Source organism: Pseudorca crassidens, chromosome 7 (assembly GCF_039906515.1).
Source record: "Pseudorca crassidens isolate mPseCra1 chromosome 7, mPseCra1.hap1, whole genome shotgun sequence".
NCBI classification, from domain to species: Eukaryota; Metazoa; Chordata; class Mammalia; order Artiodactyla; family Delphinidae; genus Pseudorca; species Pseudorca crassidens.
In genome coordinates, this window is record NC_090302.1 from 21,657,343 (window position 1) to 21,672,611 (window position 15,269).

The window sequence follows — 15,269 nt, forward strand, 5'->3', positions numbered from 1 at the left end:
CATCTATTTCAAGTTTATTTTCAAATTTATTTGTAGAGAGAAGTGTAAGGCACTCACGTTTTTGATTTTCTGTAGTTATTTTATAATAGTGAAATATTGGAAACAATTTCAAATGTCTGTTGATAAGGAAATTGGTTAGATAAATCATAGCATGTACATAAAGTGGATATTTTGTAGCCAATAAAAATTACGTTGGGAAGAATCTTTATTGACATAGGTAAGTATTAACAGTATACTACTGAGTTACAAACTGTATGAATAACATGGCCTTAACTTTGAAAAATGTACATGTAAATGTACATGAAAATGTTTCATATGTACATGTATGTTTATGAAAAAGTTTAGAAAGCTATATATCAAAACATTAACCATGGTAGTTTCCACTGGGAGGGATCCTGGATGATTTTTTTTTAATATAAATTTATTTATTTGTTTTTTACTTTTGGCTGCATTGGGCCTTCGTTGCTGTGCGTGGGCTTTCTCTAGTTGCGGCGTGCGGTGGCTTCTCTTGTTGCAGAGCACGGGCTCTAGGCGCTCAGGCTTCAGTAGTTGTGGCACGCGGGCTCAGCAGTTGTAGCTCGAGGGCTCTAGAGCGCAGAGTCAGTAGTTGTGGCACACGGGCCCAGTTGCTCTGCGGCATGTGGGAATCTTCCCGGACCAGGGCTCGAACCCGTGTCCCCTGCATTGGCAGGCGGATTCTTAACCACTGCGCCACCAGGGAAGTCCTGGATGATTTTTATATTTTATATACTTCCTGTATTGAAGGAATTTTTTTTAATGCATTAGAAAAAGTAACAAAGTTGTTTCCATTTTGGAAAAAAGAAAATATAAAAGTTTTCAGTGAATTTATTGCGTAGCTAAGCAACCTCAGTGATGCACTTGGCTAAGTTAATCCTTTTGATATTGATTTGCAATTCAGGCTCTAAACACATTCTGATAATTATCATCCTGCGGGTTAAGAAATTCTAAACGTACAATTGAGTTCTAACGTTATCTTTCCATGGATCAATTAAAATACAGAACTTAGATTAAAATGTGCCATAATGTATATCAAAGAACCCCCTAGAGATTTATATAAGAAACTCCATATAAGACCATTTGTATTACTTTGAAAATCAGTAGTCATCCGGATTATTGTACTGAGAATGTTAGAGGAGAAGGCTTGTTCCATTTCCCAAAGAACTGTCATTTAGCAGATCTTCACTTCTTTTTTCCCTCCTGTAATAACTGTTCCCTTTGCCTGCTGACACCCTCCCCCCTCTTCCTCCCCCGTTTCACCATATGGCCACCGGCTTCTCCTGGCTGTGCCTGCTTCTCTCTAAACACACCCCTCTTATTTATCCCTCATTCTTCTTTGGGGCTCCAGAATCTGGGCTATGTGCCAGCCGGCACTGTATTTTTAGCTCAGCGTTATGAAGCCACAGGAATTGGGAATTCCACTAAAAACACTAGCAAACTGTGAACTTGGATGCTGAGAAGCAGGTACTTTTGAAAGGAGCAGCCGTGCATTCCAGACGGCAGCGTGTGTGTCGGATAACGGACTTCCCCATTAGAGAAGACACAGCTGGCGGCTCCTGTTGTTTGCCTTTTCCCAATTACCGTGTCCCTGGAGGCTCTGCTGCTGCCTTCGGGGTGGGGGGTGGGGCACTGTGACACAAGTTCCGCACCTGAGCAGGCCTCAGAAGTGCATGTTGGAAGTGAGGATGAAATCTTCCAAAATGGGTAGGAATTTGTGGAAACATCCATCACACATTTCCATGCGCTCTCTGGAAAGGACACCATCTCTAGCTTGCATTTCCTATTATTTTGCTATTATTATTACTTTCTTAAACATTTTTCTGCTGAACATTTTATTTTTCTAATTTATTTATTTTTGGCTGTGTTGGGTCCTCGTTGCTGTGAGCGGGCTTTCTCTTGTTGCGGAGCGCAGTCTCTAGGTGCGCGGGCTTCGGTAGTTGCGGCACACGGGCTCAGTAGTTGTGGCTCGTGGGCTCTACAGCGCAGCCTCAGTAGTTGTGGCACATGGGCTTAGCTGCTCCGCGGAATCTTCCCGGACCAGGGATCAAACCTGTGTCCCCTGCATTGGCAGGATTCTTAACTACTGCGCCACCAGGGAAGTCCCTTATTATTATTATTTTTTTTGATTTTCAGAGAAGGTGCCAGTTGTAAGTGACAGCTTAAAGAATTTGACTTTTTATAATTCAACCAAGCCAGGAGCAAGGTGAGGGAATCACTTTAACTGTGTTATCATTAGCAACAAATCCAGAGTCCAGCATACTTGATAGATCCTGTGACTAGGTAAGTCTGGAGTCTGGGAGCAGAGTAAAGACAGCTACACCACGAACTATTCTGTAAGGGTGAACTCCTAAGTATCATGTGAGAAGAATGGGTAAAGACTAAGAGAGTTCAGGTGGGGGGATTGGGTGGTTCATGGAAGGGGTGGCATTTGTGTTCTTCCCTTTGGTAGTTTGCCTCTCATGGAAGGGTCCAGTGATGAGTGGTTTGCAGTGTAAGCAGACCAGTTGAGGGTTCCGGGACTATCTGTCTTCCAGATTTTCTTCCCATCCTTTTTGGGGCCTTATCTTCCTTTCGGGCTGGGAATTCTCACCAGCAATGTGTCTGGTACTGAACAGTCCCTTTAAGAATCCGCTTCCAAGCTTACTACTTCTTCTTAAAACCTTTCTAAAAACAGTGAAATGACCACTGCACTGAGAATAAAATCCAAACTCCTAACCATGGATTTTGAAGCCAACAGGGGTTTGTCTTTTTTGGCTTTTATACAGGTTACGTCTCCCATCATTCTCTCCCAACCAGTATGTCAATCTCTTATCAGCTTCAGGGCCTTTTCTCTCTACTTGAAATAATTGCCAACCTGTTTTAAAAATTGTTATTGTGGTAAAATACACATAATATAAAGTTTACCATTTTAACCATGTTTAAGTGTATAATTCCACGGTATTAAGTGCATTCACAATGTTGTGCAATTAACACTGCTGTCCATTTCCAGAACATTTTCGTCATCTCAAAACAGAAACTCTGTACCCATTAAACAAGAACTCCCCATTCCCTCCTCCCTCTAGCCCCTGGTAACCTACTTTCTGTCTCTGTGAATTTGTATTGTAGGTACCTCATATATGTGGACTCATACAATACTTGTCTTTTTTATATCTGGCTTATTTGACTGCGCATAATATTTTCAAGGTTCATCCATGTTATAGCATGTATCAGAACTTCATTCCTTTCTTTCCTTTCAGTTGTATTGAGATATAATTGACACACAGCACTGTATAAGTTTAAGGTGTGCAGCATAATCATTTGACTCACATACGTCATGAAATGATTATCACAATGAGTTTAGTGAGCATTCATCATCTCATATAGATACAACATTAAAGAAATAAAAAAGTGATATTTTTTTCCTTGTGATGAGAACTCTTAGGAATTACTCTCAACAGTATTCATATGTCATGTTGTACATTTCATCCCTAGTACTCATTTATCTTATGAGTGGGAGTTTGTACCTTTTGAAGAATATCATTCCTTTTTCAGGCTGAATAATTTTCTACTGTATGTGTATACCACGTTTTATTTATTCATTCATCTGTTGAGGGAGGCTACCTGCTTTCTGCACAGGAAGTTCCTTCTCATCTTTCAAGTTTCAGCTGAAATGTCGTCTCTGACATTCTCTTGCTTAGTACCCAACACGTAAGTATATTATTTATCATTATTTTCATAGTTTTTATCAGTCTGCCCTACTGGGCTGTAAATCTGGGAGCTCAGTGACCATGTAGTCTTCTTCAGTATCATCTCTTCAGCACCTGGCACAGTGCCTGGCATACCTAAGGCCTGTAGAAGCACCGTGAATCACCCCCAAAAGGTGGCCCAGATGATGGCAGGCATAGTGGAATTGGCTTCCAGACTGCATGCCAGCTTGTCCTGTGGCTGAGCCTTGCTGAAACCCTGGCACATGGGCTTCAGTAGTTGTGGCTCGTGGGCTTTAGAGCGCAGGCTCAGTAGTTGTGGCGCACGGGCTTAGTTGCTCCACGGCATATGGGATCTTCCCAGACCAGGGATCGAACCCGTGTCTCCTGCATCGGCAGGCAGATTCTTAACCACTGTGCCACCAGGAAAGTCCTGTTTATTGGTTTTTGATTCAAATGTTCTGTTTACAGCTAGAACATTAAAATGAAGAGTTTTAATGTTATTTTTTTTTAAAAAGAAAGATTCCTATGCAGCTCAAAGCATCAAAAACCATTTCACCTCTATGAATGGAAGATCTTTTTAAGAGACATGCTGATAAACCCGTGTTTTTTTTCTTCCAGCACTCACGCTTTTACCTACCCTATCACCTCCTCTGCAGTTTCTGAAGTGTTCAGATTCTAGCTGTTTCCATATTAGACACTATTTGTTGACAGTAAGTGTTTTAATGTGAAACGGAAAATTTTCTTTTTCCTCCAAATGATCTATGAATACGATCTGAAGGAAATGTATTATTAGTTGAGGTTAAAGTTCATGGGAAACTTTAGAATAAAAACTCCATCAAAAAGTAATTTTTTTCTTTCTACTATCTTAAGGGCAAGTACACTTTTTGTTACTAAAGGGCTTAGTTACAGCCGTTAATAAGCTATCGACACTTTTGGGAATGTGCTTCAGGGAATGCTATAACCCTCCCATTTCCTTTTGATGACTGTGATAACATTGTCTAAATTCAAGTAGCCACATATTGTGATGTTAGATTCCAACGCCCAACATCAGTTATGTACGTAATTTAATGCCCAAGTGATCCTGGATTGAGGGTCTAACTAAATTTGGCCAAACTCAGAACATGCCATAAAGTGCATGAAACTTTGTCGTAAGGTTACGCTTTCAGACTTATTCCTTAGGCCATATTTCTTACATATAAACTTCACCAAAATTAATGTTCCTAATGATATTAATAACTCACATGACTGCAGGGGATATTCTAAGGATATAGAATATAGACACAGCCCACAAAGAGCTTACTGTTAAGAGGGGAAGAGAACATTTTTATAAATGAAGAAAGTATAGGTATAAATGCTGAATTATCTGACCTAGAACATGAATGTAGTGTAGACTCTGGTTTCATCCGCCTAGACTGTTTGGGGCCTTACCACCTACCATGTTGCACTAAATTCCAGGTGTTACATAAACCTTCTGATCTTATCCTAAGGCACAATAGAGACTTCTTCCTATTATTGTTGGGTAAAGATGAACGCTGGCTTTAATGTGATTTTCTTCCATTTTCGTACTTGTAGCTGCCCTTTTACTGGAGTTTTTCATCTAGTAGTTTATTTTTCTGGGAAGATCTTTTTCTTTTCCCCCCCCTTTGGTCAATATCAATAAGTGGAATAGGTCAATCATTTATTCCCCCAGCATTTGGCAAAATGTCTGCCTCAATTTATAGACGTTATTGGTCATTCTTTTTTCTTTCTCAGCTTGGTATTTTTTGGTCTCTAAAACAGTCTTCGATGAAGCCTTATTTTACTCTGTTGTTTCTGTCATCACTCACATGATTGTGCTGGCGTGTGTCATAAATAGCAGTCATTGGTGGTGCAGTCAGTTGTTGATTAGATGCCATGAATTGCCTACACCTTTCATCAAACAGATTTCCTTCTGGAATATTTTCTTGGGTAGAATTTTAAAGCTAGCAGTGAGGATAAACATTTTTACCTTCAAGATATGAAACAGAGTTACAATATCAATGTCGTCCTTGAAACTGGCACAACACATTTTCCCCCAGGGAGACAGACCTATTTTGAAGTTGATTATTTGAATAAAATCACAGATAATAGGATACTAAGGAAAAATTCCCGGCCACGTTCATAATTAGTTGACTGTATTCCTGATGCAAATCCAAACGTTGTTCCTAATGTAATTAGCCAGAGAAACGTGTGCTTTAATGAACACCCCTATGCATATGCAATACAAAATTTGTGATGCTTATTTTTTTTTCTTTCCTTTGGATGTTAACTGTTTTTAAATGGCTTCTTTCCTTGTGATAATGATATTTTTATTACCTATTGCAGTATCTGTTGGATTGATTTTTGAATATGTCTTAATAGGGATCACCTGCTTTCTTGGGTACCATTTGGTCTGAGTAGAAGTGGCAGTGGCTGCCATCTCTCTTAAGCATGGTGGGAATATTAGTGATGGGCTTATGTTCCAGGCAAGACCTGGGCCAGACCCCCATGTCATAGGGTTAAACATCATTACCAAGAAGGCTTCAGGGCAAATACAGTGGCAGAGGAATTCCATTTCCAGCAGCTCTCTTCTCTGGGAAAGTTCTTGGAGACAAGATTGGGGCAGAGGGAGTTGTCATAGAACCCTTCCAGACTGATTTAAATGCTTTTTCATGCAACCTTTTCTTCTGAGGTTTTAGTTAAACTATAAGGTCAGTCCCAGTCAGAGCCTAGAGTGGACCCCTTTCAGTGTGAAGCTGCCCAGATATAATGGACCTGGACTTTGGGGTCACAAAAACCATGGTTTGAATACTGGCTCTGCCTTTTGTTTTTTTTGTGTTTTTTTGGCTGCATTGGGTCTTCGTTGCTGCGCACAGGCTTTCTCTTGTTGTGGCGAGAAGGGGCTACTCTTTGTTGCGGTGCGCAGACTTCTCACTGTGGTGGCTTGTCTGTTGCAGAGCACAGGCTCTAGGTGTGCGGGCTTCAGTAGTTGTGGCACGTGGGCTCAGTAGTTGTGGCTTGCAGGCTCTAGAGCGCAGGCTCAGTAGTTGTGGCAGACGGGCTTATTTGCTCTGCGGCATGTGGGATCTTCCTGCACCAGGGCTCAAACCTGTGTCCCCTGCATTGCCAGGCGGATTCCTAACCACTGTGCCACCAGGGAAGTTCTGTGGCTCTGTCTTTTAGTAGTGGTGTAATTTTTGAATGTGACAGACTCTTAGGACCTCCATTTTTGTATCTATAAACTACATGAGAAAAACCCATCTACCTTGCAGTAGGGTTTTCTGTGAGAAATAAATAAGATAGTGTATATCTAATAGACTACCTTGTGTTTAATAGGATTTTGATGCCTGCTATTATGATTAAAATTATTGCAGTTTAAACAGCTTTCCCAGAATTCACTGGTACAAGACTGATACGTATTAGTTTTTGTGGGTCTTTTTCTCAGCTTTCATCTACTTGGTGTCTGGTAGCTATGTTACCTCTTTTGGATACAAAATATAGAGGTAATGTGTTCCTGTCTTGTTATATATACTTACAATTTACTGATGTGTGTTTCCTTCCTCAGGGGTTGCGATCATATCGAAGTAACATATATTGCATCTTGAACAATGATAAAGTAGTAGCAAGCTAGCAGTGAACAACTGTTTATTATTTACTATGTAAAAAATACTATCGTAAGTAGGCATTGTGGGGAAGCAAGGGATTATAAGATAAAGATTCTGCCCTTTAGGAACTGTCCATATATTTGGGAAGACATAGTCATTAAAACAAACCCACAAAATCCTCAAGGAGGAAATAAAGGTCAAATGAATAGGATAGGTAAGTATTTTGATTCTACTTCTTCTCTCACTCTCACATCCAGTCTATCACCAAGAACCTTGTTCTGCTTCCAGGATGCATCTCGAATCCATCCTCTTCTTTCCGTCTCCGCCATCACCTCTCAAGTGCATCCAAGACCTCATCTCTCTTTCTGTTGGGCTACTGCGGTAGGCACTAACCAACCTCTCCTTTTACTCCTGTTCTCCCATCCCTTATCTACCCAACAGTCAAAATGGTCTTTTAAAAATCTAAGTCAGATTATTTCATTCCCTCGCTTAAAATCCTCCAATGGCATTCCACTGCTTTTAAATAAAACCCAGGCTCTTTCCTAAGGCTTACAAGGCCCTCTGTGACCTGGCTCTGCTCTTCTCTGCACCTTCATCTCATGCCACTCTCCCTCTTGCTAACTGTGCTCCAGCCAACAGGTTGCATTTCCCTCTCTGGAGCACATCAAGAGCTTTCTCGCCTCAGGGTCTTTGCATTGGCTATTTCATTTGACTGAAATGTTCTTCCTCTGGTCCTGGACATGACTGGTTCATTCTCATCCTTCAGGTCCTAACTCTGATGTTACCTCCTCAGAGAGCTCGAACCGTTCCTGACCACTCTATTTAAAAAGTCTTTCCTATCCTATCATGTTATCTTTCCTCCTACATAACATTTACTACAATCTACAATTACCTTGTTGATTTATTTTTTTTGTCTAATTATTCTCCCCCTAAGTTCTGCGAGGGTAGTGATATTTTCCATTTTGTTCTCTGCTATAGTGACTAGCATAGTGTCCGGCATGTACTAGGTGCTCAGTAAATATATGAATAAATGAACAAATGAACATAGGCCATGAAAGTTCAGAGGAAAAAGGAATCCCTCTATTATTCATGGAGCCGATTCATCACTGGGAAGAATTTTGCTAGGTCTCAGGGAGATAGAGTGTACCTCGAGGAGAGAGAGAGGATGAGCAAGGTGGAAGGGGGTAGAAAGGGGGCATATGCTGTAGGTTTTCAGAGATGGAGATGCTCTTGAGAGGCAGTGGGTGTAGGAGAAGGAGTCTGAAGGATGTGGATTCTGCTCCTAGCCATCACATGACTACCTATGTGACTTTGGATGTTTTATTTAACCGTGTTGAGCCATTTTACCTGTAAAATGGGGGAAATAATCTCTACCATGGAGGGTTACAGTAAGAAGTAATGATATATACTTGGGGCCCTATCGGGATGCATATGACACTAAATGGTAGCTATTCATACCAATGTTTAATTTAGATTCTCAGCTGCGGGTGTGCATACAAATCAAATTTGCACCTTTGTAGAAATGTGGATGCCAAGAACCCAACTCAGTACTACTCATTCAGAAGAGTTGTCTCTGGGTGAGGATGGGGAAGTGTGTGTGAGACTCCAGCATGGGTGATTGGTTCAAAAGCTCCCCAGGTGATTCAGATTGTATAGCTATTGTTTAGAACCATGTGTTTAATCCAAGCCACGCCGGAATCCTCTCTAAATATCTCCTGCCAAGGGACTGTCCAACTCGAATAGCTCTGTGATGGGAACTCACAGAGTTGGGTCCAGATTGCCTGCCACTGGACATCTACCTGAGTCCCTAGAGGACAGGCTATTGATTTCTTATCTACCCCCAAGTTAATATTAATTTAAAAACATCTTGGGACTTCCCTGGTGGTGCAGTGGTTAAGAATCCGCCTGCCAATGCAGGGGACACGGGTTCGATCCCTGGTCCCTGAAGATCCCACATGCTGGGGTGCAACTAAGCCCGTGCGCCCCAACTACTGAGCCTGCGCTCTAGAGCCTGCTCACCGCAACTAGAGAAAGCCTGCGTGCAGCAACGAAGACCCAACACAGCCAAAAAAAAATCTTGTCGTCCCAGCTAAAGCCACCATGCCTTCCATTATTCTTGGTGATGTCCAATATAGGAGCCAATTTAGTTATCTTCTGTACTCTTATTCCTTTAGTATCTATGCTTCTCCTCTAATCCGACTATCTGTCACCAGGTTCCCTCCCATATCTCTCCAATATGCTGTTTAGAATTCCAGCTTCAAGGTCAATAGACCTGCATAAACCTATACCCTCAATCTATTCACTGATGATCCCTCTAATTTCCTGCTGTAACTGAACCCTGGCTTAAACTAGATGTTTTTGATGTCAACAATCACTGGGCAGTCTTAGGAAACATTAACCACCTGTTCGGTTGGTTGCTTATGTACACACAAATATACTCATGTCTTGGAATGTTTTGGGCCAGTAAACATGTCTAAAGGTTTGATGTTGGGAAAACATTCTGTGGGCCAAGGGGTCTTGTCTTGTGTCTGGTCAACATGTATGAGAAGGGAACAAATTCCTATGAGCAAACATGGGACTTGAGAGATAGATAGGGTTGGAGGATTTATTTAATGACCACCTCATTCTGGTCCCATAACTGCTCAGGATTTGCATCTGCACTGACCAGAGCCTAACTCTTTTTTGAAAAATCTCAGAGCCAAGTGACTGGTCAGGTGGGTTGAGCTGTTATATTGAGAGTCTTATGATAACTCCAGTGACGACAGATGAAACCCTGCTCCAAGAGGCCTCCCTCAGGGAAGTAACTCTGGGGTTCTAGAACAGACCAGACATCCATAAGGGGTTGGAGAAGAGTACAATTACAGTAAATCTACCAATTCTGTATCAGAAGCTCATTTAAGAGAAGCCACATATTTCTAATGCCATGAATGGTTAATGGGGAGTTGGGAACAGATCATAACATTTTCTCTGTTTTTGTATGCTTTATCTCCATAAATGGACTCATGGTTTAAAAGTCTGGATATCAAGAGTGCTTAATTTTCTTGGCTTTCTGCAGATGGGGGAGAAAACTAAAAATCAGAATGAAGGCCAAAAGTTATGTATTTTTCTTTCTGGATTTAGGTATAACTGGATTACATTTGCAATTATTATGACTACGTTACTTTATATTTTATATTTATTACGTTTTCTTGAATAAAATTGTGTCTATGAGCTCCCCACTGCTGTATGGGAAATTTACCATGTTTTATTTCTTCTCTTCACTTCGCTGCTCAGATTTTATTGAAATAGTTTGGAATTTAATTTTCAAATTATTAATTTTTTTACATTGTTCAGCCTTTAGTTCTAGAATCCTTTACTGCTAGTTCTATCCAGCTCTACAGTCACACTTAAATAATTATGGAGACTTACCTGTACATCCTGCTGGTTTCATTGCTTACTAGTGTTTCTTCTAAAGCTCTGTCCTTCTCCTTTCTTAGGGCATTTATTCTGATTCTTTTTTTTTTTTTGCTGGTCTGAGGTTATTTTTAAATTTTTTTCCAGAAAAGATATATGTATAGATTTTTTTAAAAATTGTAAATATCTGAAAATGACTCTTTTATTCTTATATGGAGTAGAGTTTGGCTGGGTCTAAAATGGTAATGTCATAATCCTTGTCCTTCAGATTGTTTTCTGTAAATATTCCAGTGTCTTCTGGTAGTCAGAGTTGCAGAGAAGAAATTTCATGTCAATTTTATAATTCCAGGTTTGTCTCCCTCTATGCAACTGATTTATTTTTCTTTGAAAGGTACATATATATTGCATGTTTAAACTATAAATACTTTCCCCATTAATTTGCTTTAAAAAGTTCAGAGATTTTGTATATATTTCATTTACTCTTCAGTTAGCAAAAAAACCCCAAAAAACTACATTTGCATTATTATCTACTCAGGAGTTAATGATCTGAAGATACATACTAAAAGGTACCAGAAAATCTTAATATGTAAAATAACCCTGAGATGGATTATTTCATTGACCAAGGAATTCTCTATAGTATAAATAATCTCATAATTGGAGTATTTTCTATACATGCATGTTTATAAATTTTATTAAATTCAGAGATCTCTATTTTCCTTACTTCTGAACGATCTTATTTTAAATACCTGCAACTGGATTATTTGATGGGGTTAGTGTTTTCTCTTCTCCCATATGACTAGACTCTATCATTACTGGATATTTATTTCTAAAAGGTGAATTATGGGGTAGAAGTCATGGGTCATAACAAGTGCTGTGCTACTTCCCATTGCAGAGATCAACTGTGGCCGCCCTCCGGAAGTGCAGCATGCGGTCCTGGTGGGGAATCACAGCTCCAGACTGGGCGGTATGGCTCACTATGTCTGTCAAGAGGGCTTTGAGAGCCCTGGAGGAAAGATCACTTCTGTTTGCACAGAGAAAGGGATCTGGAGAACAAGTACTTTGTCATGCACAGGTATAGACTCCATTCTGTGGGTCTCCTGTCTCGTGGAAGCTAACAGCAGAACCTAAAACCTTCGGTTGCTTACCCTGTGTACTGCCCTGGCTGTGCCATTTACCTGGGCAGGTACCTGCCTTTAGGTTTGTCAGCTAAACCCTGAAGATTTAGAGGGTGGATTGGGAAAATAAGTTGGATAGGAAATTTTATGCATCTAATCTTTTGAAACCCACCTTAAATCCCAGTGATTCCTCTCTCTTCTGCTTGGTTGCCTGAGAGATTTTTTGCCATGAGCCATTTTCTCAGGGGGGGAATCCTTAAAAGTCCTAATTAAGCACATTTGACAGCTTTTCAGAGAGAAGGTGGTGTAATGTATATGTAGGTTTTTAATGTTTATTTTTAATCGTGGTAAAATACGAACAACGTAAAATCTACCAACTTAACGATTTTTTCAGTGTTAAGTAAATTCACGTTGTGCAACCAATCTCCAGAACTTTTTCATGTTGAAAAACTGAAACTCTCTACGGGTTAAACAGTAACTCCCTACTTCCCCCTTCCCACAGCTTCTGGTACCACCGTTCTGCTTTCTGTTTCTATGAGTTTGACTAATTGACCTCATGTAAGCAGAATCAGGTAGTATTTATCCTTCTGTGACTGGTTTATTTCACTTAACATAATGTACTACAGGTTCATTCATGTTGCTGCCAATGGTGGGATTTCCTTCTTTTTTCTGGCTGAATAATATTTTGTAGTATATATATAAACATTATGCTTATCAATTCGTCCATTGATGGACAGTTGTGTTGCTTCCACCTTTTGGTTATTGTGACTAATGCTGCTGTGAGCATGGGTATACAAATATCTCTTTGAGACCTTGCTTTCAATTCTTTTGGATATATACCCCCAAATGAAATTACCGGTGAAAAGGAGTTTTGAGACTTCAGTTCACGTTCTAGCAGTGCCATGTGTTAGCTGTGTGTCATTAGGTGAGGCATTATTCTCCCAGAGCCTCAGTTTCCTCCTCTATAAAAGGGAGAAAATAAAACCTACTTTTCCTACCTCAAATAATTGTTGAGAGGGAATCAAATGAGACAATCTATGGGGAGCATTTTGAAGTTTAAACCACTGTGCCCATGTTAGGTCTTTTACTGAAATTATTAACCTTGCTTGAAGAGGATCTTCTCATGAGTCAGAAGTGCAGACTTCCACGTGCTTTATTTCACACCTCGGCCTCCAAGAAATAAGATGGGAAAAGGCAATGATTCTTGGGTTTGTGGTGGTTGGCCGTGGGTGTGACAAATGGTTGTCACCTGGTCTTGAATGGCTCTGGGAATTTATTTCAAGCTGTTAACTTGCTTGGCTCTGAAGAGTGAAATCTCTAGGTCGCTTTGGTCTAGGTCTCTGGCTTGGTTTTGTAGCAGAATTATGGAAGAATGTCTTGGGTGTTGCCAATCGAAGTTTTCCATAGGAGAGTCTAACCAGAGCAAATACAACATGCAGACTGCTGGTGATTATTTGTCCATAGAGGAATGGTTCATGACCATTTTGGGGTTAGGAATTTGATGAAATCTATCAATTTGTTCAGTAGATGTTTATTTAGCATACACTGTGTGTGAGGTACTTTGCTGGACACTACCTTCTTGGAATTTACAGAGCAATAGGGTAAATAGACTTTTCTCCAAAGAAATGCACATACGGATATAATATTTTATGAGATCATGGACCTCTGAAGGCCTTGGGTAAAGCATCCCAGGAGTAGATGAAGAACTTACCTCTGCTGCTGAGGCCCTGCCTGTGCCATGAATTTCCCACATTCATTTATCTCCACCACAACTGCAGCAGGCTGTAGGCTAGAGATTGCAGTCATAGTAACAAGGAAGGGCAGACACGGATGAGAACCCAGAGATCGAGTTCGGCCTTCTCTTAGGTCCCACTGACTTGCCGAACTTGCACAGAGAAGCAAGGGCAAACCTGTAACTAACGCCAAGGACTCCAGAATCCCAGTCTTCATACTTGGGGACGTTGAGCTAATGCCGTTTTGAACCAGACTGATGGTCATTCCAAACTATTATTGCACCTCCAGCAGCACCTCTAAGAGTTATTTGGAGGAAGTGAGGCAGCTGCCTCGTGGGTTGCTGAATTCCACAACTGGGAAGGTGGTCTTGGCCCAGAGCTGCCTATGGAGTCACTTGGTCAGAGAGCTGGGCCCAGCTTCTGGACCCTCAGCCATTTGCTTCATTGTTCAAGCTGCTGTGCCTCCACCAATCAGAATTCAGTGGGGGCACCAGGATTAGTCACTCCATGAAAAACCAGTGGATCTGCATGGGGCATAGTAAGCCATTAATTAGCTGATGCTTGTAGAGCACTTTGAAGAACAAACATGTTATGTAACTGCTAATTATAATTACCAACCTCAGCCTGCCACCGTTCACAAAGTCTGTGGCTCCAGCTGCAGCTGTTTCCATGGGTTTATGCAAGCTTTGATTTAAGGAGAGAAAAGGCTTTCTCCCTGAGGGCTGTGATCTTTCTGTGAGGAGGCCTCTATGCCCTCAATCAAGATTGGCAGCTAAATTCAATTTCCGCAGATAAAGGGGGCGATTTACATGCTGATTAATTCATGGCACAGTGCACATGATCGCTGGGTAGGTAGGTACGAGAGGCTTCTGGAACTGTAGTGAGAGATGCTGATTACCATGGCTCACGCTCAGCTGCCCTCCCTTCCTGCTTTTTCCTGTTTCTCACCTATTTCTTCACACCTCGCCTTCTGTCCCAAATCTCTCTGTGTATTTTGTATTTACCTCCTTCAATGTTCACTTTTGGGCTTTTTCCCCATCTTCTTTTACGTTTCTGCCTAACCTGTGAATGCCTTCTACCCCTGTCCTTTGTTTTCATTCTGTTTACCCATCTTTTTATACATGAGTGTTTCATTCTAAATTGGGTAGAATAATTTATCTTCACTTTACGTGAGTTGTTGTTAGTTAAAAATATTTTTGGAGTCCCTATTTCTTTGGATTAATAGGACAGATCTGTGTGTATGTGTATGTATATATATATATATACACACACACACACACACACACACACACACACACACGCACACATATATATTTAATTTTATTGAAGTATAGTTGATTTACAATGTTGTGTTAATTTCTGCTGTACAGCAAAGTGATTCAGTTAGATATGTATATGTTTTTAATGGAGTGTGAACTCCAGCAAGGTGGTGGGACTTTTTTTTTTTTTTTTTTAAGGCCAGTTTAGACTGGAAACTCCAGAGAGCTGAGAATTAGGCAATTATTTTAGTGTCTGGAAAAACCCCAGGTGGAAGCTTGATGTTCAGTGAGTCGGTTTACCTCAAGATCAAAGGGACTGATCCATTCTTGATAAGACTGTCCCTGGCTTTCATTCTGCACAGGTCGTTTGGCTTTTTACGTTTCGAATCTGAGTTAATAATGATGAAGTGGACGCTCACTCACTCCAGGCTCTCTAAAGAGCAACATCTCTATGGAAACACAG

General features: G+C 40.7%; 1 protein-coding gene across 4 annotated transcripts in view; it reads left to right on the top strand.

Moving 5' to 3' along the window:
• The window catches only part of SUSD1 (sushi domain containing 1), a 128,715-nt gene that overhangs the window by 28,072 nt on the left and 85,374 nt on the right, over positions 1-15,269 (top strand). For all 4 annotated transcript variants that reach the window (XM_067743659.1, XM_067743656.1, XM_067743655.1 and 1 more), the window contains exon 6: positions 11,592-11,771. In XM_067743659.1, the coding sequence (XP_067599760.1) occupies positions 11,592-11,771 (180 nt within the window). The remainder of the gene's footprint in view (positions 1-11,591; positions 11,772-15,269) is intronic.